Source organism: Apteryx rowi, unplaced genomic scaffold (genome assembly GCF_003343035.1).
Source record: "Apteryx rowi isolate R43461 unplaced genomic scaffold, aptRow1 scaffold_273, whole genome shotgun sequence".
In the NCBI taxonomy this organism is placed as follows: Eukaryota; Metazoa; Chordata; class Aves; order Apterygiformes; family Apterygidae; genus Apteryx; species Apteryx rowi.
This window is the reverse complement of record NW_020449119.1, coordinates 78907-106143: the sequence shown is the minus strand read 5'-3', so window position 1 is coordinate 106143 and position 27237 is coordinate 78907. Positions and strand designations below refer to the sequence as shown.

Sequence of the window (27237 nt, the reverse complement as noted above, 5' to 3'; positions counted from 1 at the left end):
TGCCAATTGACTCCCTCCACCCATGCATCCCTTTTATAATCTTTCCTTGCTAATCCTTCCACTTACCTCAGCTCTGATCTGTCTTGCCTGCTCTTGCTCTCCATTTACTACTTTATATATTTCTCCAGTTCTTTTGTCTCCTACTTAAAGTTTAAGGTTTTTTTTTTTGCGGTTTTGTTTGTTTTTAGGTTTAAGTCCCCCCCGCCCCAAGCTAACATACRTGAACATAACCCAGTTTACTTCAATTTCTAAGTTCACTGAACTAAGTTAAATAGACTTTTCTCTTCCATTTCCACCCTAGACAGTCAGTGGTGTGCAAATACACGCCATATTAGAAAGCACTCTCACTGGGTATCTAATGACCTGTTTTCAGCTACCTTCTCCATGTTTCCTCCACATATTCCATGTGGTGTCTCCCACTGCTGATCCAGTCTCATTTTTCCTGTTGAAACCTTGTTTTATTTTTCTGGGCTTTCCCTTCCACTAATAACCTGCTTTTCAGGGGCAACTRTCACCAGCTTCTTCAACTCTCTGCAGAGACAGCACAAAGTTTCTTCTACAACCATCTCACCTACAAATTTGAGCACCTTTGTGCATCTCTTAACATTTAGATTCATCCTTCTACTTGTATTTCATCCAAACAAACAAAAAACCCCCACTCTTTTCTATCACCTTCGTACAGATACTTTACCATTGACTCAAATTCAACACGGCTCTTAGTCCCTCCAAGTCCTTTTTCACTGCTTGCTTCCATGATGACTGAGGATATCATCCTGCAGGCCAAATTTCAGCTGTCATCACCAACTCTCCTGGTCCTTGGACACAGCCTACACTCATACTGTGGGGTTTTTTTTGTTTGTTTGTAATATGAACAGTACCAAAAATATGGCCTTTCTTTTCAATTCACACAACTTTGGCATGAAGATTTTAGGTGACATCAGAAGTTTAAGACAATGAAAGGATCCCCCCAACCCCTCCCCATCAGACATTTTCATATGAAACCAGGGTTTACAAAAGTAGATTTTGGAATTTTCTGAAGTTTCAGTGAATAGATACCAAATTCCCATTCATTTTAATGAAAATCATGTTGTATTTGTTCAAATAACTATGAAACACCACCATGATCCACAAATTAGGTTCAAATATATAATCTATGGTTTCATCACAAACAGCACAATTACTGGARATATATTTTTTCTTTCAACTAAGAACACTGTGCTATATTAACATCCATTCAGGCTGCTTCTGATTCTGAAATTTGATCATTCTCTTAATACATTGCATTTGTTATAAAGGTCTTTGTTTCCACTTCTAAAGGCCACAAAGCATTATCTCCAAACCTTACACACTGTACATTATCAAAATACTCATTCACCATCAGCCAGTGATGCCAGCCTTCRTTATCTGCTCATTATATTTGAGTAAAAGGGCCTTTTTGCCGTTTTGTTTTCCCTCCTCACTACTGTGTTACCTCATTCTCCTTCAGAAGTCTTCTGAATGTCCTCTTTGCCCCAAGGCCCATAGGTACATCTTTACACCACTGAGACTGACAATACACATAAGCTAATTCTGTACCTAAATGGACACTGGACCCTCCACATGTCTGCCTTCAGACTTTTCATATATTTTGACTGTTAGTACTTTGAAACATGGTTACTGTGCAAAATGGTATATGGTCCTCATCCATGGTCCCTCAGATCTATGATATTGCAAATAATACATAATTATGCACATGATCCTACAATAGTTAAGCATCACAGGAGACATTAGGGGTTTTTTTGCTATACTTCACAGAATCACAGAATCGCTGAGGTTGGAAGGGACCTCTGGAGATCATCTAGTCCAACCCCCCTGCTCAAGCAGGGGCACCTAGAGCACATTGCACAGGATTGCGTCCAGGCGTGTTTTGAATATCTCCAGAAAAGCAGACTCCACAACCTCTTTGGGCAACCTGTTCCAGTGCTCTGTCACCCTCACAGGGAAGAAGTTTTTCCTCATGTTCAGATGGAACTGTCTGTTTCAGTTACTTATGGAAAAAACTATATCATTCTGAATCTTAAGTCAGTACACTATCCAGAATCCCACAGAATTTCTCTGGGTGAAGAAAATCCTCTTTCTTAAGTACCTATTAACTGTATTGCTTACTCAGACTGTAGTAGATATATAGTATTTAAACACAAACTCCTAGCTTTTAGCCAGGTACTATTATCACCACATCCATCCATGTTTTAAAGATAAAATGATAGCATTATGTAATTAAGATCACTCCCAGACCTAGTCTCAAAGAAACAATTTACTGTGATAAAACAGATTAGGAAGTTTGAACTAATTCTCCATTTCATCATCAGTTTGGTTTTGATTTCCCAGCATTTAGTAATTGGTAGTTGCGAATCCAGTAAAGGAAATTAACCYTTCCCCATTAAGTGTACAGGCAACTTAGGTCATTAAATTAAGAATGACTTTTACTCATAGAGCTTGGTAATTAACTTCTAGGCTTTGCACTGAAAAAATGCACTTTCAGTCTAGGGCCCAGGGACAAAATAAAGTAGAACTTAGTAACTCTCCTTTAATATCCTTGCTTTTTGCTACACAGCATACTGGAGAAGTGGGAAAAAAAATTAATGTCACAGCATCCCTTGAAGGTAGTGTCAAGAAAACTATTTTTGTCAGCAAATGAAGCTTCCTATAGTACTGTTTTATTATTGCACTTGTGATTTGGTGTGAGAAAGTGAGGACAAAAGACAGTAAAAGCTTCAAAGGACTTAATTTCTATATAGCAATATTCTCAACCTATCATAAATACACTAAAGAATGGGAAAACAGATCTTTCACAGAAATGTTAGAATATGGCTAGTATGATTTTTAAGGATAGTACAGTGTAATTACAAGGAAAATTTTATTGTACAGAAATTCCTTAAGTAGTACACCTTACCTCAGTACAGTTAAGAAAAAAATAAGCATTGTGTTTTGTAATATCAAACTCTTCGTGTTTGAATACAGAGTTTGACATGTGGAAAAACATTCTAAAAATCTAGTACCTCTCAGAACCACATTATACTATTTGTTAGGCTGAGAGAACATTTCCGAACATTTCAAAGTAATTCACAGATTATTAATAGACTCCTTGATTGTCAATGATGCAGTATTTTACTGGCTCGTAAAACTTAAGTACATCCTTACAGAAGTATTTAAACACTTCTGCCTCTTTAGCCTTAATTAGTAATTTTACCATATCTAATTTATAGTAGCCCTATATTATTTCTGCAATTTGTTTGCAAAAACTAAGTTATCATCCTTGGCCACAGCCACCATAGCTTCTAGCTGAGACTCCCTATGAGCTTCCCTCAACAATAATTCTACTTCCTTACCTTTTCATTTATCACTACTTCTCCTCTCTTCTGTTATACATTTTTATTTCAGGTTTCTTCTTTCACTGTACAATTGAATGGGTTAATAAAAGTATTCTGATTACAAAGTCACAACCACAGTCAGTTCATAGCTTTAACTTTCTATGTTTTAGTAGAAGAACAATGCAAATAAAACTAGTTCATGCTACATGAAGCTCCTTTTCAATGCCTCCCTCCAGAAGACAAAGTAAATGCAAGAATGACTAAAAGAATACCTCCGAAATTTAGAACCAATTCCCTAACACCTTATTATTACTTATCAATGAAGAAATAGTTTGAATTCTTAAATTTTAGCATTCATAGTTCCATCTCTCTGCAGAGATTTAAACTGTTCAATAAATGGGTATAATTTGTTACAGATGTTGAGATATTTTCATTCTTTGAGCATAGGCAACTACAGCGTTCTTCAAGCAGTATTTCTTTTTTATTTAAGATTTTACATTAGATATCTGAAAAACAGAACTGTTACTTTTATATTTTTAAGTCAACACCAAATATTGAACACTGATATCTAGGGGCCAACTATAGATACAGAACTAGGATTTCTGCCTTTTCATCATTACATTATTTTTTAATATATTTCACCACTGAAGTAAGCAATCCTATAAAAGTTTTTTCACATTTTTATCCAAAAGCAATACAAGTTCAAGTTTCATTTTCTGTTATAAACGCAAGATTTATCACATGATAAAAGAAACAAAACACACTGAACAATACTTTTTCCTGCTGATTTCTGAACCTGTTCTTCCAAGATTTTTTGTGCTATAGTAACCTTTCAGAGGACATTTACATGTTCTCAACAAGGAGTTATTCTTCAAAGAAACCAGTTGATTCCAGACATTATACAACAGGAGTGACTTAAGTTTGATCTGGTGACTCAAAGAACAGTTTAAGTTGGAACACACTACAGCAGTCATCCACATCTCATATCATTTCCAACTTAGTTCAGCATATTCTAAACTATAGCCTTTGTGTAACATTTTCCCCCAGATGTTAGACATAGGATCACAGCCTGCACACGTGGAAATATGAAAAGAAAATGGAAGTAAAAAACCTGCAAACTCATGCAAGCATAAGACAGAATTTTGTTATTTTTAATTATACTATTCATATATATTGGCTCTATGAAAAAACTATTTCAATTGACAATCCTGATGGAAGATCAGTTCCACAGAGGCCACCACTGCAGGACAACAGCCATACTCAAGAGAAACTTGGAATTTCTCTACATAGCTCAAAATCTCTTTGAAACAGTACAGACCCCAAAACCACACAAAACATGGTAGGCACAACATTTTGAGACACTTAGTTCTGCAGCCAGACAGTAAATTTCAATACGATAGTTTCTTTAAAGATGCAAGCATCTGCAGTGCATAAAGACAACATTGAAGTCATGCTGCGCATATTGCCACAATTGGTCCAGAAAAAGGTGAAGGAAGTTCCATTCAGAGTACTTCGAGTCATTGTTGTTATTCATCCTGAAACTGCTCRAAGTCAAATACTTTAAGAGAAGCATGAAAAAAACATTAACGCTCTTTTGATTGACCAAAAGAATTTCCTTCCCTCATCCTAGTGAAACCAAAATATTTGCTTTCAGATATATTTCCTCTCTCAATCTGGGGAGTGAACTCAATCTGTTTTTTCAGTTATGCACAACTGTTTGGGTCCAGATGATTTCACAGTAATGAGTTAAATGAAGCTAGAAAAYGTGCTGAATGACAACAGCAATTCTCAGCTATTAATGACACTCATGACTCTCCCCCTCACCCCACCCTGGGGTAGCAAGGAATGTTAATCTATCCATACCCTTAGTATCACTACTACCATCCTCAAATTCTGCTCTTCCAATGCGTTTAAGCTTGAGTCAGGATTCAGATTCTTAAATCTCATTTTAGCTTAATCATAAAATCAGACCTTTAAGTTGCAGAGAGGAAGTGCTACTTTTATAGCTGCAAAATGTCGTCAGAGGCATACATCAACATGTGTAAACACATGCCTGTATATGGACTCTAGTTCATCAGATGACTCTGTTCACATTTAAGTCTTACCTATCATTTATACAGCATTGACTCTGGATGGGAATTCAGATGCATTAAGAAACACCGATTCCAGAGGAGCTGTGTTATAGCGAGTAGCTAGAAGATGCAGCAGCTTCACACTAAACAAAATGATACTCTAAGCTTGCACAGTAAGTTAAAGAGTATAATCCTTTATGTATTTGTCTCCAAGAAGTCATTTAAGAATGAATAGTGTCAGAGTTTAAAATGGAAAAAAGTCTTCAAGGAATAAAAACTGGACTTTCACCAGGGCAAATTTCATGTCCCTTTCTCTTCTGCTGCACAGAATGGGCAGGTAATATCTACAAAGGTTAGATGTTCAGCATAATCCCCACAGCTTCAAGGTAGGAATGCTATGAATGCATCTGAAGGTCATCTTTGACTGTATTAAGAGGAATGAACAAAAAGAAATAGAGGAGAGGAGGGCAGAAGGAAACAGCTCTAAGCCCAAGATCAATGGCAAGAAAAAGCAGGYTCCTCAAGATGAAGCTCAAAAGGTAGATGACCCTTCTACAGTCATTAAATTCCAACTTTAATACAGAAAACTTATTTGGCTCGAATCAAAAACATTATCTAGAAATAGCAGAAAAATTTAGTGTCAAATCACAGCCATTAGGAAACTGTTTATCATATACAAGAACACCTGTGCACAAGCTAGAATTTCATATGCAAGTAGAACAAACATACTGTTTTCCACAAAGTAAAACTTTTATATTAAGCTAAACATACATGTAATATGTCATCTTAAAAGAAAGCACTTGATAAGATGCATTATTTTCAGTCTCAACATATCTGATAAGGAGTAAAAAGGCATAAATTAGTATTTACTAATTAAAACTATTCAGGAATAATATAGTATATAAAGGCTTAAAATTAGCAACTTTAACACAGTCATTTATCACATCCTCAACAGGATGATTTGAGGGTCAAGACTAAGACCCTAAAGACATTCTACCGAATAAAGAGAGGTAGGATTGAGGTGTGATACTTTAAAGAGCTTTTTATATTTCGTTTTACAAGTCTTCTCAGGCTATAGACTATTTTGAAGATACACAAGTATCATTTACAAGCTTTGTGCAGCCTCTTGGAGGTCTCAGGGATGCTTGTTATTCAAACTGTTTTATTTAACACAATAAGACACAGCCTTTAACAAAGCCTTCCTTCGATGAAAATATTACTCACTGAAGTCAATTGGTGCTAAGAAAAGAATTGGCATTACATGAAGTTTGAGATCTTTAATGCAATGGCTTTCATACCTCAGCAGCTATGTTATAAGTATCACTTAAGGAGTCTTTTAGTCAAAAAAGAAAAGCTTCCAGTTTTTAGACAGTATATGAAAAAGGGAGAGGACATAATTTCATTTTGTATTTACAAGATCACCTCCAAATCAAATACTAATAACAGTTAGATTCTCTGAAAATGCTCCAACGGTTGTATGATAATAGGATGAACTACAAAAGATATAGTGAGCCACAAAGCAGCATAAGTGTCTTTCATTAGAAGCAGGTTTAGATAAAAGGAAGTAGTTACCAAAATTCACAGAAGATGGAACTAAAGTTATGTTAGAAATTCAGTGCTATCAATAGTTAGTTAAGCATTTGAGTAGATACTTAGTACTGGAAATCAGATATCAAAAAACTTTAGTGATAAAAACACCAGATCTGACCAAACAACCAGCTACTGTATCACAGCAGCTTACAGACATGTGAATAATGAAGAAAACATGGAATAGAACTGCAAGTCTGTACTGAGCCCACAGTATGTGTAGCAGAGCTGTCACAGATATTTATGGAAAAGTTAAAGATATTTAAGAACAGAATTTATCTGCAAAAAAATGACATTCACAGAAAGCAGTATACCAATATATTAAATATGCAAAGAAATAGATCTAAATCTTAATTTCACGGACTATCCACTACTAAAAAAGTAATTGAAAATATAATCCAAAGTGGAAATTAACTCGAGTTCGATACTACAAATGCAAAGACAGATATCTGTAGATAGTAATCAAATTTACAATAGCAATTCAGATACATTTTACAGAAGCAAATAACATGAGTAAACACATACACCTTTACAGAAGACTTTCATGCCAAAAATACTACTGATCAGTACTGAAAGAACTGTTTTCAATATTTCTCAGTGCAGACTGAAACTTTTTCTAGTGGAGGTGCAAATCCCTTTATAACAAAGCTACATTTACTATTACTCCCTCTTGGAATGTTACTGCCACCCAAACCATYAAATAAAATTAGCAAAAACACCACCTTATTACAGGAAAGCAAGTAAGACTTCTACTGTAATTTGCCAGCACTTACAGATGGCTGACTACAGTGCTAAAGAAGTAAACCTCTCTATATAATTATCACTTTTTTAAATAACATTAAATTAAGAGAAGCAGCAGAATAGATGCATTGTGCAATAAATTACTTAGCTAAGAATGTAAGAACAAAAATGTGTAGAGAAAATCACTATACTTTTATAGGAATTTTATAGAACCAACATTAACTGTAAATTCTCTAAATAAAGGTTCATTCTGCATTGTGTTAACAATCAAACATCAGGAATCAGGATATACATAACTATATAAGCAGATCTTTCTCAATAGACTAAAGCACCTCAGTGCTTTTTCCCTTAACACACTTAATCCAAGTTAAAATACACTTCAGAATATTGTTTTGAACTGATTTTAAATGCTCAAAGGTAACTTGTATTAATGAGATTCATAGCCAAAATTGAAGAAAAATTGTTCCTCTTAGAAAACTACTATTAAATGCTGCAGCCACAATCTGTACTGTGATAGAAACAGTTATGTACTTCATTTAGTTTTGTTTCAGAACTCAAAAGAGCTGAAGGAATACTGCAAGGAAGGATGGGGATGCAAGAGTAAGAAACAGAACGCTTCCTACATCAAAAAAAAGTACAGCAAAATCAGCAGCAAGTTTACCTCTTCCTGAATCATGCAAAAGCCACTTTGAAGTGTGTGCAACTGAAATGAGCGTAAATCCAAATTCCACCTCCAAAACACTTCCATGATGCTAGATTTTTATCACACCATCATGAAAAGTCACTTTCACAGTCAATACAATAGTCACAGTCAATACAATAAAAATTAGTGTATTTCATAAGTTAGAGAAATCATTCTGAATTTCAGATGTCATTCAAGGCAAGAGACATTAGTTTGTCAAAGCTGCAGGTTCCAAGCTAATCCTCTAGCACCTAAATGCTCCTAACAAGCAGCTACTTCAGTTGGGAGTCAAGCAGGTGCCTACAGTAAGGCTGAGCACCTATGACGAATGATATCTGCATTAAGAAACAACATACAAGTTTCACAAGATGAATTTTGCCACTACTGTTGGCTCAATTCAGAACACAAACTAGTTAGACTATCTGTGAAGAATCAAAATTATTTCTCTTACCTTTTGTTCTTTCTTTGGCTGTCCTTATTTGCTTCATATATTTTACTTTTTGGCTTTTAAATTTTCAAGGAAAGACTAAAATACACACATTCAAATCAAATTGCCCTGCAGCTAAGATACTTACCTGGACAAAGCAGGAACTGGTACTCCTCTTGCTCGAATAGACGGTTTTCCTCGAACAACGGGAACTTCTGCATTTTCTGAACCACCATTCAAATATGTTAATTCTTGAAGCTGTGCCTGTCTGATTTCATCATTGTAGTCCTAAAACAGAGGAGGAGTAGGGGGAAGAGAACTATTCAACCATCACACCAAATTAGTACCAACACACACTTCTTCTAAATGAAGGTCAACCTATTATTGAAAAGTTTAAGAAATACACAGAACAATATTATAAGCATATCATTCAGCCAAAAATTCCAAATTAATTTTGTGTATTAATCGCAATTTTTGCTCAGGTCACATTTTTCATCTGCACTGCATATTACCTCCAGGTAGCTTTGCRACTTAAAATACAAACATTTAAATGCTGTAGACAACTTGGGGCAGAGGAGAGGAGGGTAAAAAGGGTGGATAAATCAAGGTCCCATATTTTGAGCTGATATCTGGTTTGTAGTTGTTTTGGGTGGAGAACAGTCCATTAAAAGCAGTGAAAATCCCAATGTCCAGTGTTGCAATGCAGTGCAGAAGAAATATTCTGTTGAGAACAGTCCCTCGTGAGCAAGGAATAGACTAGGTGCCTACCCCTTTAAAAGGGAGATAGAAAAAGAATAAACAATAAATTTTGTTCAATACAAATGCATTCTATTATCTAACAAGAAAGCATTAGAGATCTCCATTCCTTCAATATGCAAAAGTGAACAAGCTGGAGACAGGATTTGTTATTCTGCACAGATCTTCTCTGAAGGTCTACAGAAATGAAAGCTGAAATTATTTACATGGAATTAATASAGTACTTCTCAAATACACAAGAGTCTCTTCAAAGACCTTGAGCCAACCTCCAAATCTGGAACATTACACAGGAATAACAAATGTCACAACAAACTCTTTAGAGCTGAATGTATTTTTCAATCACTTTTCCCACATAAAAGGAGCCAAGRAATGCATTTTTAGAAATGAAACAACAAAAAATATTTTGTTCAGCATGTAAATGTACACATTAAGTATGTGAAAATATTAATAGGTCCTCTAATAAGAGTGAAGTGATAATTCTGGCATAAATTGCTCTTATCTTCCACCATTTAGAAACTGTCCCAAAGGGCTCCCATTTCAAAGAAGGCTTGTCCAAATCTCACCAATTTTACAATCTAGTTAAGAAAAAAGATTCTTTGCTCTCTTATCAGAAGTCTAGTTTTATTGCATTTACGTATTAGACAGCAACCAAAAGAATGTCAAGCAGTCTTGCACCAGACAGCTCACTCCAAAGCATGAACTCTGCACTGCAAGATGATGAACGCTGGTATGAATTCCATGTTGCTTAATTATTCTTGAATCCTTCTGCTTCCCCATAGACTTCCACGAATACAAATGTTTTAATTTTTATGCCATTCCTGAAGATAGTTACCAGTGTTAAAGGTCTGTGACACTATACAGACACTTGACCAATCAGCTGACTTTTTCATAGGTTCTGAAAGTTAATTCCCAGCTGCCCATTTAAGATCATTCTGTATTTAGACATAGCAGAAGCCAACAAGCAAGCAAAATTAATCTTCTCACACTCTGCTGGCGTCAGTCTGAGTTATCCAAGAAGGACAAAGCTCTGGAAGACCAAATCAGTTAAACTGTTTCGACAAACCAAATATTTGAAGCTTTTGAAAGAGATTCGATTACAAAACAGAGGTTGGACCAATACATAGTCAAACTATCCGAGTCAAACTATAACCATGTGGACCAGCTAGTGTACAGAAACCCATTTTGTATTTCCTGTTTCTGGACCTAACATGAGAACTCTGTATGGCCAGAGTTGGCTACAAATACAATTTTATACAAGGTATGGAGTGAAGAACCTTGATCTTGAAATGACATGTTAATGTTTGTTAAGACTGTACTGCAAACACATGATACCTTGGTCACAAAGTTCTGACACAGCACGTGACAGATGTCCTTCATAATTTCTCTACAACACATCCTCCTCAGAATTAAGGTCCTAATAAAACACCTGTCATCAAGCAGGCATATGGCATATTAATTTAATTTTTTTAAACAAGATGCATTTGGATTGCCACTGTGCATACTGGATCCTCTTTCTTCTTGATACCTCCTTTTTTTTGCAGGACACTACCGCAGTACCTAGCAGCCTTAGTCACAGCAAGGACTCCACTGTGCAGAGGCACAGAAAAGATGGTCCTTATCACAAATGCCAGAGGCAGCAGAAGGATATAGAGTGATAGGCCAGTACAAGGAAACAACAATACAAGCAGGCATGATAAGTGGTGGTGTTAATCCATTAGGCTGCAAAATGGATTCTTCAATTATAGCTAACAGATGGTCAATTTATGACTATCTGCTGCTGGAAAACAGCACACTTCAAGTCAAATTCAGGAGATAGAACAATCTCGCCTCTTCACCAAGATGACAGGATGGGCATGGAAACCTTTCGGACTACACTCCTCTATACAATTTAGGAAGAGGCAAGACTGACATTTCAGTGAAACACTGCTGACAAGTTCAAAGTAAACAAACTGAGCTGTTGTTGTACTTTGTAGTCAATAGAGCCAGGGTGGGCAGCATTCACAATCTTCTGTGAACGCTGAAGATGTTTTCTTCTGTAGGAACTACCACCTAATCAAGACTTGTATACGAGATCATTCCTCGCAACATATAATGCACTCATTCTTGGTGAACAGGGTTCCCTCTATACTTTATCTGTACCTTGAGAGACTGCATTCCAATTTTGTTTGCCAAAACATTAATATTTTATTTTTTAATTTAATGTCAGGGCAGATCCCTATGCAGTACATCTTTCTATCCTGGCAGCAAAGCATTAGATGTTTTCACATTCATTTTTCCAGACACCTTTATACACACCTTAGTTTCTCTGGCCTGCCAAAAAGCATGCAAGAGTTTCAAAAACCCATCAGCCCTTTCAGACACCATTAAGAGCCATTTCATCACCAGATCTTACAGACTCTGGATGTGCAGGCAGCAAAGCAGAGTACATGAAAAACTTGTAAGTTTATATCATGCAAGCAGAACTTACCAGTACATATYGTTCTCTCAAAAGTGTTTGTATACAGTGCTTTAAAGACAATGAAAATAGTTCATCTATCCAATAACATAAAACATAACTAATGCTGTAGCTGTCAAAAGAAGAATGACTACCACTACTCAAAAATTAAGAAAAAAACAGTCTGGCAAGGCTAATTTAACTTCCTAATTTAAAGGAAGGGAAAATATAATCTAAGTCAGAAACAACAATTCTACCTGCAGAAGACAGGTTAGAATCAAGTCAACTTCATAAACACTTTTGACTGGATTAAACTTCAAGGCAGCTTTTATATGTCTTGTTTCAACTATACAGATAGTTTCTGGGGGAAGTACACTGTTACAGCTGCTTAAGACTGAACTTCAATGTAAAGGTGCTTGTTCATGGATCTGAAAGATTTGAATAGAAACAAACAAAAAACCCTTAGTGTCTAAGTGTCAATTACTTGAAGGATATTTTGTATCTTACATTCTAGCAAACCTAATTGTATATTCAGCCCTGATGTGAAAACCAAACAACTTCTACAATATTTGTAAATTAGGATCAGCACTTAATGTTGTTGAAAGCCATAACTAGCTTCCACTATAAAGCAAACACACATTATAAAGGTCAAACAGACTGATAGCAAAACTTTCTTCTTGAAAGATAACAACTGATAGCTTGCTAAAAAGGCTACACTACACTTTACAGAAAATAACATGGTTTTGCAGCAGTTAACCCAATGGCAGTTTTAGAAGGGACAAAGCTGCTCTTATTGCCTCCTGGAGTTGCAYTGGTGGGGGGGCACACAAGAGCAGCAGGAATTAAAGCTATTTAGAACCRTTCTGATAAGACCACCTTTGAAAAGTCAAAGGGAAATTAAGGCAGCATTGCCTTGATGCCATATTTTAGAAAAGATCATGTACCTTTGCTGTACTGAGCTAAACTGATGCTGTAAGGATCAAAAAAATTGAGCAGTAAAAGTATACAAATAAATAGATTTGTTCTTGTCAATAGTCTTTAATTATATTGGTTTAACAGCAATACACTAATCACTAGGTTTTGATAAACATTTCATTTATTGTCTGATGAATTATGCTCAATGAAGAAAAATTAAGATCTCCGATGCAGAAGTAGAGGGGATTCACATACATATTCTCATTTCCAGTGCACAGAGGTCTCTTATCAAATCAAGCACATTTTCAGCTAAACAGGAGACAGCTGTTTGTTTGTTCATCAGAATATCCAGTGACTTAATTGCATCATTTCTTACTGAAAAATATTAAGTCTTCACATTTAATCCTAGAATCAGTAATGAAGATCAACATGTAAAGACAGCAACCTCCCATGCTATGACAATGCAGTATTCCTATAAATATTCTGCTAGCTGTTCCCTACCAAACCAGTTAGGATGTTTGAAGAGAAGCAAATTTACCTCTTCATACACATAACAAAAGCAGTTTGGAAACTCTGGACAAAGTTATGATCTGGTGCTCGCTTATTTGCATTGAACATAAAGCTCAGGACATTCCTTTGGACTTCAACTGTCTTAAGTGCATCCACATTAATGCTTTAGTTTGCATTAGGATGTATTTTGAATGACCATCCAGATCATCTCTACTTACTGTGCTTTGGTTCATGTCATGGAGTAATACTGGAGCATATAAACTAGTTTTCATTCAGAAAAAAGCAAGCCAGAAGAAACTCAAGGAGCTCATGACCAACTCCAGTCACTCCAGGACTTTCAGGTTCACATATTTAGACTAGAGTTAGTCCAAAGTAAAACCCCCAAAATGCAGCAGCAATGCCATGTCATTAGCACCAACTGTTTCACCCGAGAATAGGAATTGCAGTTCTACCTCTAACTGGCTGTAGTCCCTAACATAGCCATATAAAGGTTTCCAACTAGTCCTTAACAGTTATGGTGTCTACACTCTGAAACACTTGTGCACTGCTGTCACACAGAAACACGCATCTTAGTAATAAGGTTCGCTTACCTAGGTCTTCGGTATTTCAAAGATCTGATATTTATTGTTCAAGTGATGATTAGTAACAGAAGTAATAACAGTAAAATAATAAATAATGGATTTGAATAATAAAATGAACCAGTGTACCTTGAGCATGCTTTCTATATTCATTCATCTGAAAACCAAAAGCAAAAGATGAAGGTTCACTGGAGACCTTAATCAGGAATTTCACACCCAATAATATTACTTCTAGTGCCCAAGCTGTACTTCTTAACAGCACAGACTCTTGCAAGCAGTTTAACACCRCAAAGCAGTCAAGGTTGCTTCTTACATGAAGAATAGGAATCCTCTACGGAAGACACTAGAAACCCTAAGATGCCAATGTCTCTACATATGCCCAGTCTGGAATACAAACTAATACTGAAAATATTTCATTTTATACATCCAAACATCAATTTCACATCCAAGCTGTACAGTTATCCATACATTTGAAAGTCCTATTAGAGTGACCCTGTTCTTAATTGCAGCAGTTAGAGAAACTGGAAATCTATTTTTTTTTACTTATTAATATTAAATTTTCCAAACAAACACTGGCCCAACCACTGGTTTTATATTTAGCATATCAGCTTTTTTTTTCAGGGAACAAGATACAACTCCAGGCTTCAAGAAAGGATTTATATATATATAATTTAGACTTATCTATGTCCAGATAAGAGGGAGCTCTGGTATTGCACAAGTATACTTGAATTCTCTGCAATTCTCARGAGTTACTATTTTGTCTATCAAGAGATCTACCTTTGAGTACCTCAAAAGCCTAAGCAGAGTAAGCACTGGCTTCAGAACTGTCAGTTCTCCTCAAGTATGCATCAGAAGTACAGTAAGAATGGCATACCCAAAGTATCATCACTAGCTTTATGAAAGAAATAAAGCTAGACTGTGAAGTTTGATTCTCAGCACTGACTACCAACTGGGGATTAAGTGTGGGAGCAATCTTACCACTGCAAATTTACTCATTCTTAGTGAAACAATAGAAACCTATGCTGATGCTTCAACATATAATGGAAGGAATAACCTTTATCTAAGACATATCTATCTCTTAGATAAAGGTTATTTTACAAATGATTGAAAAATCTATTAAAATTTGGAAAACCTAAATACTTTGCACATGACCAGTTAAGTAAGGATAAATTAGCTCTCTCATAAGATCATACTATGAGATGACAGCACATGTGGACAGTTACATATTGACCCAGTAATACATAAAAAGTTCAAGCAGCATGATCCAACCAATATCATAAAGCTAGTTTTAGAGACAATAATAAAAATTGGAGTCCCCAGTTTTAAATCCAGTGCCCTTTCTACTACGAAATATTGTCTTATACAGGAACTAAAAGCATTTGATTCCACATAGGAATATCAAAACACTAGGACAGAGGACTTGAATGAGCATCAAGGACAAATACATGGTCTGGGAATTGTTTATTGTTCTGTAAAGCTATTACCATATTCAAAGCCCGATAAAGGAACTTAGAAAATTGTTCATTCAATACCAGAACCAGAATTCTTAAGAAAAAAATACTAACAGGGATGAGGAACTTCTTGATTTCTTCCAACGCATGTCCCATTCTGGCATATGCTTCTGCTGGTGGAGCAAAGACTTCAATTAAAACATGCAGGTCATCATTTAGGTGAAAGTATTTTGCCTCACCACTTTTTCTCAACTCTTCTTCCTAGGAGAATAGAAAAAGGGTTGTTTTTTTGTTCTGTTGTTGCTGTTGCTGCTTTTTCCCTTCATTTTAAACATAGTATCATACAAGACAAGTGTTAATTAAAATTGCTTTGGAAGCATTTACACATACTAATTTATATCCAGATGTCAACAGCTGAAAACTATCTTCCTGATACACTTCAAATTATGATTTTAAAATATCAGAACAATTTGTCTATCCATAATATGTGCCTGGCAACACACAAAGCAGGACACAAAACCAACCTCTGCTCACCTACAGAAAGAGTACCACAAGGAAGAAAGTTCTCAGTTTTCCTGAGTGCACCTGTTTGTATAATAATATATAATAGAGAAATTGAAAAACTTCTCAAAGATAAATGGTCTTCAGGAACAGATTTGATCTAATATTCCATCACCCACCAAGATTTTTATCCAAGTTTATTTCATTCTCTTCTTAGTATTATTGTACTACAACTCTTCACTTAGTTTGTTCTCACTGACATTTCTACCCCATAACAAGAATCTGTTTCACAGAACAGTGTGTGCTGCATGGATATGAAACTAGCATTTCCTAGTATTTTAGGGAGAGGGTAGGGAGGACATTTCTGAAAGCTAGTGAGCTTTTTGCTCTGTTTCTTTTATTCTGCTTCATCCAACCCACTTCAAGATGACTGCAGAAACTACGGCTTCAATGTAGAGAAGAGTTCAGTTCTCTGAAGTATTTGCATTATCACATACATCCTAAAGGACATAATTTGCTAGTTTCAGAAACAGATATATAATCTCACCCATATCTCATGATATATATGTGTATACATATCTTTATGATACTTATCACATGTATGTAGATATCTATATTATAAGCATGCATTTACGATGGGGACATCACAAAAGAATAAACCACTTAGAGCATTACAAACTCAATGCATTGTACAATACAATTGCACTGTATTACTAGATAGCAGATCTGCTAATCTAGGAATTCGACTTTAAGGTAGCATTATATTAAGAATTTCTTTCTGCTGTTTATCACATTTAACAAGCACCAGACAAGTACTCTTCCTTTTAGATTACCTAAAAATTATAGCTTTGATGACGATTGAAATCTCCCCCATTATAATTATGGGTTGGAGTTTATAAGTGACAAGAAGTTTCTGCTTCTCACAACTAGCATTCTTGTTGTCATACTTAGAGTTTGACTATTTGAAAAAATTAGTTAAAAAGCAAAGCAGAAAATCTGATTAGCTGTGAAAGCACTCAGAGCAAGAAAATTAGCAGGCCAGAGTCAATAGACTTAGACTTTGTCAACACAACCATTATCTTGTCAATACAAATAACAAGGAGAACTTAGGAAATAAACTCATATCAGCATTACTGCTATTAAATATATTTACTTTTAATAGCAAATGTTTCTTAAATCTTTATTTTAAGCAGTTATTCAAGATGTATGAACAATCATCTAGCCCTGCAAGCAGTTATGCTTTCATCAGTTGAGTTCCTTATATATTTCATCTTTTAAGATATGGATGCTATCAAGCATCCTCCCCACCCCCCCCTTTTTTTAAAGGGGAGAATAACTGAGCAGCTAGATGTGCAGGGAATTAAAAAGAAATAAGAAAACTCTTCTCTTGGGCTTTATCAACTATATTGTCTGATATTGTCCGATCAACACTTTCCCCTCAGGCCACTTGGCATAGGTGCATCTCCGTCTTGGGTATCAAGCTACTTGCACACACTGTGTAGCACCATTAACTGTCTAGTGTTATTAACGCCCAACTCAGCACTGTTGCTTTCACCAGCCGTCAGAGTTAAACTCCACCATACTAAGCTGAAATAATTTCATAGCACTAAACCCTACAACACTGCAGTACTCCAAGTAGTTCAACAAATGAAGTTTTCAGGCAGCTAATTTGTTTCAGAAGTTGGGCATCCAAAAGAACAAGAATGAACTTCAACAGCAGGAAGGAAGTGAGAAATGTAAACATAAATTTAGCTGGGATCAGCTAGTTTTTGAATGAGCCTCTCAAGAAACAGAAACCATTAATTAAAGAGTGAACAAAAGATAAAGATACAATAAACTTGTATGGCAATAACAGCAAGGAATAGAAAAGAGTCAATTCATGTGTAGTGGCTAGTGAAAAAGGAATTAAATGAACAATTTTAACAAAATGTACAATTTTTGAGCAACCTTCATTTAAATCATTTCCATAGGTAAACTTTTGTCTTGCTTTGCTTTTTTTGGCAACATTTGCTTTGATTAAAGTAACTTGTTTTAGATTCAGTAACATAGTTTGGCAATATATTGGTGTCCCCAGCTCTTAGCAGCACCATACAAATGGGAAAGAGCTCACCCACTCCTACCCGCATCCTGCATCTCCCAACCATGGGGATACACTCAGCATTCCAGGCCTTTTTATTCCTCATGATGTCCAACACAAAAGCTACAGCTTGCTCCCAGTCTAGTACTCCTCACCAACAATATTTTTAGCTCCACAGTATACTCTACCTTCCATTACTTGGCAGCATGTGATCTGGCTGGGCTAGTCTAGTCCATGAGTGCTGTTTGGCTGGCCAGCAATCAAAACAAAGAAATATATCTTTTTCCCCTCAACTGCAAGAGAGATCAAGTATCTTTGAGATGCACACAGCCCCACTCCAGATGCCTTAAATTTTGCTGAAAAGATTAAAGTGAACTGGATGTGGAACAAGGAAGCCAAAAGATGGCCAGATGACCACTTCCTTTGTTTTTTTAAAGGAAAATCTGGTCTTTCAGTCTCTGGGCCTGCTCACAGTCTATCACACCAGAAGTAGCTCATGGCTTGGACAAACTGGTTGAACTTCACGTTTTTGCTAGGCATGCACCCCTGCAGTACTGGTCTCCAGGAGTCTTTGAGGAAGCTTACCCCATTCCAACAGCACCTCATACCCTCTCATGTTATACTCCTTAACAGTCCAGAAGGAAAGCAGAGCATTAAGCACAGGTTTATGGCATAGCAGTACCATTCCACAAAGGGCATCTACCAATAGGTCTACTAAAGACAGTTAATGCTTTTCTCCCTGTAATCTATTACATCTGTAGACCTGCCAGCTTTCCCTCACACTCCTCTTCAAGCTATAGAGCTAGATACCAGTCCTAGAAGTCTACTGCTTTAAATACAATATTTGAGTACCTCTCAAAGCATGCTCATAGCATTGTCCATTGGCATCTTYACTATATCACCTTGGATTTAGGTCCTAAGTTTCTTTAGGTTTAGCTGATACATTACTTTAATGTTTTCTGAAAGAAGCCAAGTTTCATTTAAGATTTTACATGCCATTCATATTCACAATATTGAAACCAAGGCCTGTACCAGTCTCAGAAAGGGAATATCCCATTGTATTTGGAAGGTTTTAACTGTATTATTCTTCAGATTAGCGATATAAAAGCAATCTTTCCATAGAATGAAAAAATTCTCCCTGAAATGAATCCTTTGTTTCACACTCTCATAGACACCTGAAAGCCTGAGTAGCACCCTGAGCAACCACTAGTGAAAAGGCAGTGATGAAATGACAGCACAGCTTGAAAMAAATTCATACATGCAAACTGAAGAGGAGAATTACTGAATTTAGATATTACTTATCACAGGTAAATACATCAAATAGACCCCCAGAAGCTGACAGAAGAGGGCAAGAGAAAGTAGACCAATTCTAGAACTCAGATTAAGGACTAACAAACCAGGCAGATACAGAAAGACATCCTTAAACACTGTTTTTAACTCAGATCTCCTATCAGCAAGCAGACAGAATACTCTGAAAAGGTGATTACAAAAACTGAAGAAATACCATTGCCCCAAAATGATTTTAGTGAGACAGAATTCTGGGTTTCCTGTTTTATCTCTTTCCCTAGTGAACTTGCAAAACAAGTCATTAATCTTTGCTATTAACATCTTGTCAACCTTTTACATCAGTAGCTTCCTTCCACAGGCTTTTGAAGTTCACCTCTTAAAGCTCCAAAAAGTTCAAGCAATAAGAACTTCAAGATCTGCAAATATCCTGCTTGGAAAGTTTAAGAAACTTTTACCACCTCAGTTCTTCAGGTAATCAATACACACTTAAAATTGGTAACCTAGCATGTGTGCAAACAGATTACCTGTGAAGAAATATCTGAGGATCTGATCCAGAGCCTCCAGTCACAAGCTTATCCCAGAATCTGTGATCACCATCACCAAAGCTAGGTAGCTTAGAGAAGTCTAGCTTGTTGATGACAGCAGTCAAAGATGCAATAAACTTGTTATGAGACAAAGATCCGATGTGTAGTCTTCACCTGTTTTTACAGTGCAACTTTGCCTTCAGAATCAGTACTAATTTACACCAGCTGAAGTTTTCCTTTAAATCCATGGTAGTGTGAAGAACTTTGCTATCTTAAGCACTGGTGTGGTCAGAATTTTTGATTCAGAATTGAAAATAGTGTATGATTTTGAGGTCTTAAAACTACAGTTTACAAATGCCACTGAAGTGCATCTTCTAGGCACTTCTGAAACCCTCTGCCTGAARCCCTCTACCAGATTACCATAACAAAACATTGCTCTAATGTCCTGATCAACAGGACAATACTGTATTGTTCAGGAGACTTCACTTTTGTCTGACCCTCACATGAATCACTAAGATTCAAGAACCACCAGAAGGAAGTGCCACATAATCACAATTATACTTTCTTGTCAATTCTGCCTGTCCTAAGAGATGCAAATTAACAGACTAGAAAATCATGGTTTTCAGCTTGCTCACACAGTTCACTGGTAAACAGGGAGAAGCTATCACACTGGAGAGATGCAAGGAGACAAACTGCCATCAGTACTACAATTTGAGGCAAAGACCACTTGGAGCCACACACAATATTTTGAGTCTATAATGAACTGTAGGTAAGCTGGCAAAATAACATCAGTTTGACATCTGTTCCACAGACAGGAAGAGTTCATCAAGAATTAAGATATTTGGAGCCATATATTCTTTGTCAGCCTGGTTTGCAGCAAATCTGGCTTACATGCTTGTTAACTAATCTGAATCTCAAAGAGGAAGTAAGATAGTTCAGTTGAGTCACTTGTAATATACAGTGTTTTCCATAGCTGAGATCCTATCAGGTGACTTAGTCTATACAAGTTCTATACAATTAAGCTGCAACCATATTATACATCACACAACGCAGCTCCCATTCCAAAAACATTCCTTTTTCACATCTTCCACAATTTTTATTATATGGGAATGTATTTTAAAGTATTTTCACAAGGAAATTAAGAGGAAAAGTTTAATCTAGTTTTACAGCACAAAAATCCAAGCCACTTATGGGCTCTAATCAAGTTCTTGATCAATACTTTAAATCATAACATTTACAGTTTGCTGATGGAGAGTTATGCTGACAAGTTATATCTTTAAATTTAAGGAAATTCAGGAGAAGCCCTCTTAAGTCACCCTTCCATGTGCATGTCATTGAGCTTTATAGCACACAGTATTTTTACATTTCAGATTACAGGGTGAACCACAGCAACAGATTTCACTAGAGGCTTCCCAAATATGGCCTAGTACAGTCAAGAATATTTTATTTTCCATGTTTGATTTTTATCATTTGGAATACTCCCAATAACAAAATACAACTCACCACATACATGTGCATCTTCTCATGTCACCTGTGATATCTCCTCAATCTCCTGTGTATCTCCTCAATGTCCTCAATTTGTCTGCTACAAATCTAGTCAGAACCTTATTTCACTACACAGAAGAATCAAATTGGTTTGTACAGACACCTACAAAGCAACGGGTTTCTCTTCTGCTGTTGACTGTGGCCCTTGTGATGGATATTGCCACCTTAACTAAACACCTCCCATGAGAAGCGGCTGACAAACTGATTGCAGTTAAACTGTATAAATCAACCAGAAAGTCAGGTCTGATTTTTTTTTCCTCCCATTTGTATTTTGCTGTCTCCTTTCCTCAGCTATTTTTTCACTTATTTTCTATGAAAATGAATGTTCGTTTGAGTCTATCTGCAAGTCAGTTCTTCAAAACTGAAAACACTACAATGTTCACTTGAGCATTACTCTCAAACTGGACAAGAACAAGCTATATCGTGCCTCTGATAATGCCGCAGTTACTTTGAAGAACCCTAGGTTGGGGGGGAGGGGGCTGAGAACAGTTCATTGTAGACTCAAAATATTAGTATTGAGAACAGACTCCATAGGGAAAACAATTCCATATGGACCTAACCTGTATTAGGATATCTGATACTTTATATTTGCTTCCCCCACCTTTTTGTCACAGGCTTTGTTCACCTCCCCAGAAAAGTTAAAGGAGAAAGTTAAGAAATCCAGATTTTACTCTTCACTAACATTTTCAGGTCTTTTTACCTTTGTCTTGTCCCTCATAGAACCTTTTCCCAAAATAGACATTTTAGTCAGTGTTTCTTCCTGTAAGCGCTTTAGAGAATTGCCACGTGGACCCAAAAGTTTTCCCACAAAGTTGAACTGTAAGGAAAAAACAAAAAATTAGCTTGTTACACTGGACTTTCAACCATCAAAAATAAATGCAAGAGGGAAATATTTTGCTGAAACATTTTGTTGTAGGTGCAGTCATATATCAGATCATAAATTTTACAGCCATTAAATACAGATGAGTAGGACAGTTACTAGCACTTCAGTGGCTCTTCCAGATACAAGCAGAAACCTAGAAATATCTGAACTCAGAATTATCAATTAGTATAAGAGGAACTCATGTTCACAGTTAAAACAGATACTTGAACTACAACTCAGGTTTTCAATGGTTGTTAGCATGTACATAACCATTAGAACAAAACTGGCAGCAATCTCCCACAGACGCAATAGCAACCAAATCTTTGAAGAGGAAAAAAACAAGTGGCTTATCCTCCCTTAAAGTAATACAGTAACACATACAGTATACTCTACGAAATCACAGAAACAGACAGGGAACAAAAATATAAGTACAGTCCCAACCAGAATTATAACCCTTAAAGACTACTTCTCAGCTGCCACTCAACCCCTATACCCTGATACCTCAGATATCTATTTTATTTTTTGTGGGTTTTTTCCCCCCTAAGTACTGACAAAAATCAATGCTTTGAAATTTGTATGGAATGTTGTGATTCCTTAAACAAATAATTAATTTTCTACCAAAAAAATGAAATATATAATTACTTATCAATAAAATGCTATCCAGAAATATTTACCATCCCCAATAAAGCTTTATAAAACCAGGATATTCAGACTGTTGAAATATAAAGATCAACCATGTTGACAAAAGACAGTCTTAGGCACAAGTAAAATACAATAATTCTGTACAGTAAAGATTTTTATTTAAAGTATTTGTTTTTGTAGCCTCAGTTTTATGAAATGGTTTTTATGTCATCTTTGACTCTTCCTTCAGTGTGTCATTAAAGGGCCAAGGTAATCTCATTTGATTTCCCGATTCCTCTAAATAGCTGAAAACACTGACAATGGCATAGCAGCAATAACTGATCTTGTTTGAGCTGCTACCAAAGTGCTGATGAAGAAAGGCGCAGCCACATCAGTCACCCTACAATGAAGAAAGTGTATAACTCCTTTACTTAATCTTTAGACAAAAAGAAATGTAAGCTTTAAGTCTATTAAATAAGAAAATCTAATTGTTATACCTTCAGTTCTTGCAAGTTTGATTCCCATTATGGGCGTGAGTTAGAACCAAGACATTGAATAATCTATGGATAGTCCACAGAAGCTACTGAATTTGAAGTCTCTCATAAACCAGTCTTTTCTGAAATTGTATTAGTTCAAATATCAAAAAATCCTCAGGTGATTTCTTAGTGTTTTGATTCAATGTATTACAACAGTATTTTTATAGTATTTATATGTATTTGARTTTATGCTGCTCAGAGAAGTAAAATTTCCCCTGTTGGAAGTACTCAAGAGAGCCTCAGGGCCCTGTATAATTTAGTTAAAGGCCATGATTTCAACAGAAGATTGAACCAGATGTTCTCCAGAGGTCCCTTTCAACTTGGAATTCTAATTCTATGATTACTGGAGGTATAGATACAAGGAAAGCATTCAAAATACTTGAAAGAATGAGCAAATATAGAACTTCCAAAAAAATCAATGATGAAATCCTGTCAAAAATTCCCTTAAATGAAGGATTATTTCTCAAGAACAGTGACTTTACAGTTAAACTCAGAGAGGTCTTCATGTAATGAAATATCACATCAACATTTCAAGCATTACTTAGGATAACTTATGTTTATTTTTAAAAAATATACTTGTAAGCTATTAAGAAAAGGAATATAAATAGATATTCCATATATTTCTAAATGAGAGTTTCTATTTACAGTATACAGATCTATTTCAGAATGTTGCATACCCAGTCTGATATAGTCCAAATTTCTAACCAATAGTTTTAATACATTAATATATTCAGATCTAATATTAGTCAAAACAATCTGACGGTGACTTAGGAATAGGAAAGCATGTATTCAACCATGTAATGCATAGTGCTGAATATCACTTCCTAACCGAAACAAATTCAACCATTCAACAGTTAAAGGAAACTGAAAACATACAAATTAAAGTGCACACTTGCAACCAAGGAAGTGCATTCCACTGCACATGTGTCATTTTCAGGAAAATCACCCTGAAACAAAAGTAACTAAAAAAACAGGACACTTGTGTGCCCCAAAGCTGGTTTGTTTATTCCAGCAGTATTAATTATTCTAATAAAAACATTGATGTGTTTGGTTTTAATGTCTAAAACTTGCCCTACAAAACTCCACTACCACCAAAAGTAGTCTTCTCCTCAAAGGCAAAATATTTCTAAAGTGGAAGCTAGACATTATGATAGCTGTACAAGCAGCTGCACAGATGTTTTAGGCAACACATTTAGTGAACATGAAAATGTATTAGCTGTATCTTGAGATAAAGTGAACTATTCTTTCCTGTGCACTGAGGCTCAAAATATTACATTTGTCAAGTTTGAAGCATGAGAAATCTGTGCTGCAAATCTGATAAACCCTGCTGATTTGAGGATATAGTACTTCTAGATATAGCCTAAAATCACAGGAATATTAGTGAAGGTTACTAAAAAGCAGTTTACAATGTCACCCCAAAGTCTTTGCTCACAAATAACAGAGCTTAAAACAATGGCACATTTCAGAGTTCATCTATTATTCCATAAATAAAACCCATTTATTGATGAGATTGAATAAATTCTTTAAGTAAAATTCAGTACCTATTCATAGTAAATGATTTGTTTCTATTTTCTTTGAACTATTGTTTCACCTCTTACTTCATAGGGGATATTTGAACACTCAAAGATATATCAACCACTAAATTACTACTGTTATTTACATACCATCAATTTCATTATCCCCAGTATCAAGGAATATGAAAACCCAAACCTAAAGGTATAAACACACAAGACAGAAGTTTTTATTAACAAATTAACAAATCCAACCTAGTTGCTGATGAACCAGAAGCAAATAATCCTGGTGGACCAATGTTAATTCTTACCAAGTTAGCTAATGCATGAATTTCACATGCACTTCACATCATATCCTAGACATCGCATTCCTAGAGAGCTTATGCACCCGTATGTTCTCACRGGAACAAACAGGAAACAAATTCAGGTCTGGTAATCAGCTCAAGCTTGCAAAACATCTTTGAATCAGAGGCACTGGATAACAACAAGGTATATGGGTAGTTCCAACAAGTCAGTTCCAGTCACTTTAGCTCCRGCTCAGAATCAAACTAGCTAGACTCCTCTCCAATTTTCTCCCCATACCCAAACTGCATGCAGTTACCTGAAGTTGTAATCAATCGCTTTAACACTGTATGAAAGCAGTTGCACTGCTTTCCAACCCAAGGTGGTCTGGAAGCTGTCACCATATTCATATATCTATAGACCACCTGAACTCTGAGCAAGTGCCAACCACGAAAAGTTATTCTGTAATGTGAACGAATCACCTATGTTAAAATTAGGGATGGTCTATAAGTTAAAGCAGCTTCTGATGTCTTAGGTAAGAATCAGGAACTTATCCTGGTTGATGGTATATAAACATGACGATAAAGTCCCTATCTCAAAGCTGCTTCTGGACCTGCTCTGAAGGATATGCCAAATATAGGTAGCCTGAGGAAATCAAAGACCCCAGTTGTAAGTTTAAGCCACCTTTGCAACAACAGCATCAAAATACAGAACAGAGCTGTGAAAGGGATTAGAGAAGATAAGGAAGTGTTACATCAGCTATTGTTCAAACCAAATAACTCTAGTAGTTATGAGTGATGCYCACAGAAATCTGTCAGAATTATATCAATATCACCATATACACATTACRGTTTGAGCAAGAGGATGCGAGATTCAAGAAGAAACATTCCTCTCCCTATCTCCCAAAAGCTCCATCTTGCATCACTGAAAGTRCATCCCTTTCCACCTCCACACCTCTGGTTTAATCTGCGATTGAAGTTACAGCACAAAATGTCAACATCACCCTAGTTCCTCAGGCACAAGAGTCTCTTGGCCATGCTGTCCACTAGCCTACCAGTACAGATGAACTACACCGAAAGCATTAATTCCCCTTTTACAGATTACTTAACTGTTGTGTAACTACAAGATATTTCAATTTGAAATACAGGTACAACACAAAAAAGAAAAGATTTTATACTAATAAAACCAGAAAACTTCTCTAACAATAATCAGCATATTTTGCATGAAAATTGTTTCATCTCTGTGTATTGATAAGTCCTTATTTTAAAAAGCATTTTTTGCACAGACATAGTACAACGGAGATTAAGGAAATCACTGCTTAGAACCTATTTCCTTCAGAATTTTGGTTTGCCAAAATATGCCTACAACAGTAATCTGGAGAAATTCTTACCAGTGCATTGCTTGATATTACTCTCCAAAAACAGCTCTGGAGAAGACTGCTACAAAGAAAGTGTACAAATGAAACATTTTCATGAGCATTTGATCTACTATATGAATTTCAGCAAAAAGGAAGCAATGCCAGTGCTACAGCATGTTTAAACACAAATATTACAGAAGTGGAGATATAGAAAAAGTAATCCTTGTTTATCCCAACCAAGATGCATCTGCTGAGAATGCTTCATCCAGCTTAAAAATACTTAGTGAAAGAATAAATGCTTGACCAAATGCTCCACTATAAAGCTCCTACAAGCCAACGTCAAAGCCACAGAAAGCTTTTCTTTTGGCATGTTAGCTTTCTCTAATAGTTCCTCAGTGACAGGATCACAACAAAAAAAAGTACACAGAATCACAGAATGGATGATGTTGGAAGGGACTTCTGGAGATCATCTAGTCCAACCCCCCTGCTCAAGCAGGGTCATCTAGAGCATGTTCCACAGGACTTTATCCAGACAGGTTTTGAATATCTCCAGAGAAGGAGACTCCACAACCTCTCTGGGCAACCTGTTCCAGTGCTCTGTCACCCTCACAGTGAAAAAGTTTTTCTTCAT

General features: G+C 36.1%; 1 protein-coding gene across 1 annotated transcript in view; it reads right to left on the bottom strand.

Annotated features, from left to right (window-relative positions):
* KHDRBS3 (KH RNA binding domain containing, signal transduction associated 3) overlaps positions 1-27237 on the bottom strand; it is a 95087-nt gene that overhangs the window by 32824 nt on the left and 35026 nt on the right. The window contains exons 3-5 of the mRNA XM_026068510.1: positions 22138-22254; positions 15618-15764; positions 9008-9147 (exon numbers count right to left, since the gene is read on the bottom strand). Coding sequence (XP_025924295.1) covers positions 9008-9147; positions 15618-15764; positions 22138-22254 — 404 coding nt within the window. The remainder of the gene's footprint in view (positions 1-9007; positions 9148-15617; positions 15765-22137; positions 22255-27237) is intronic.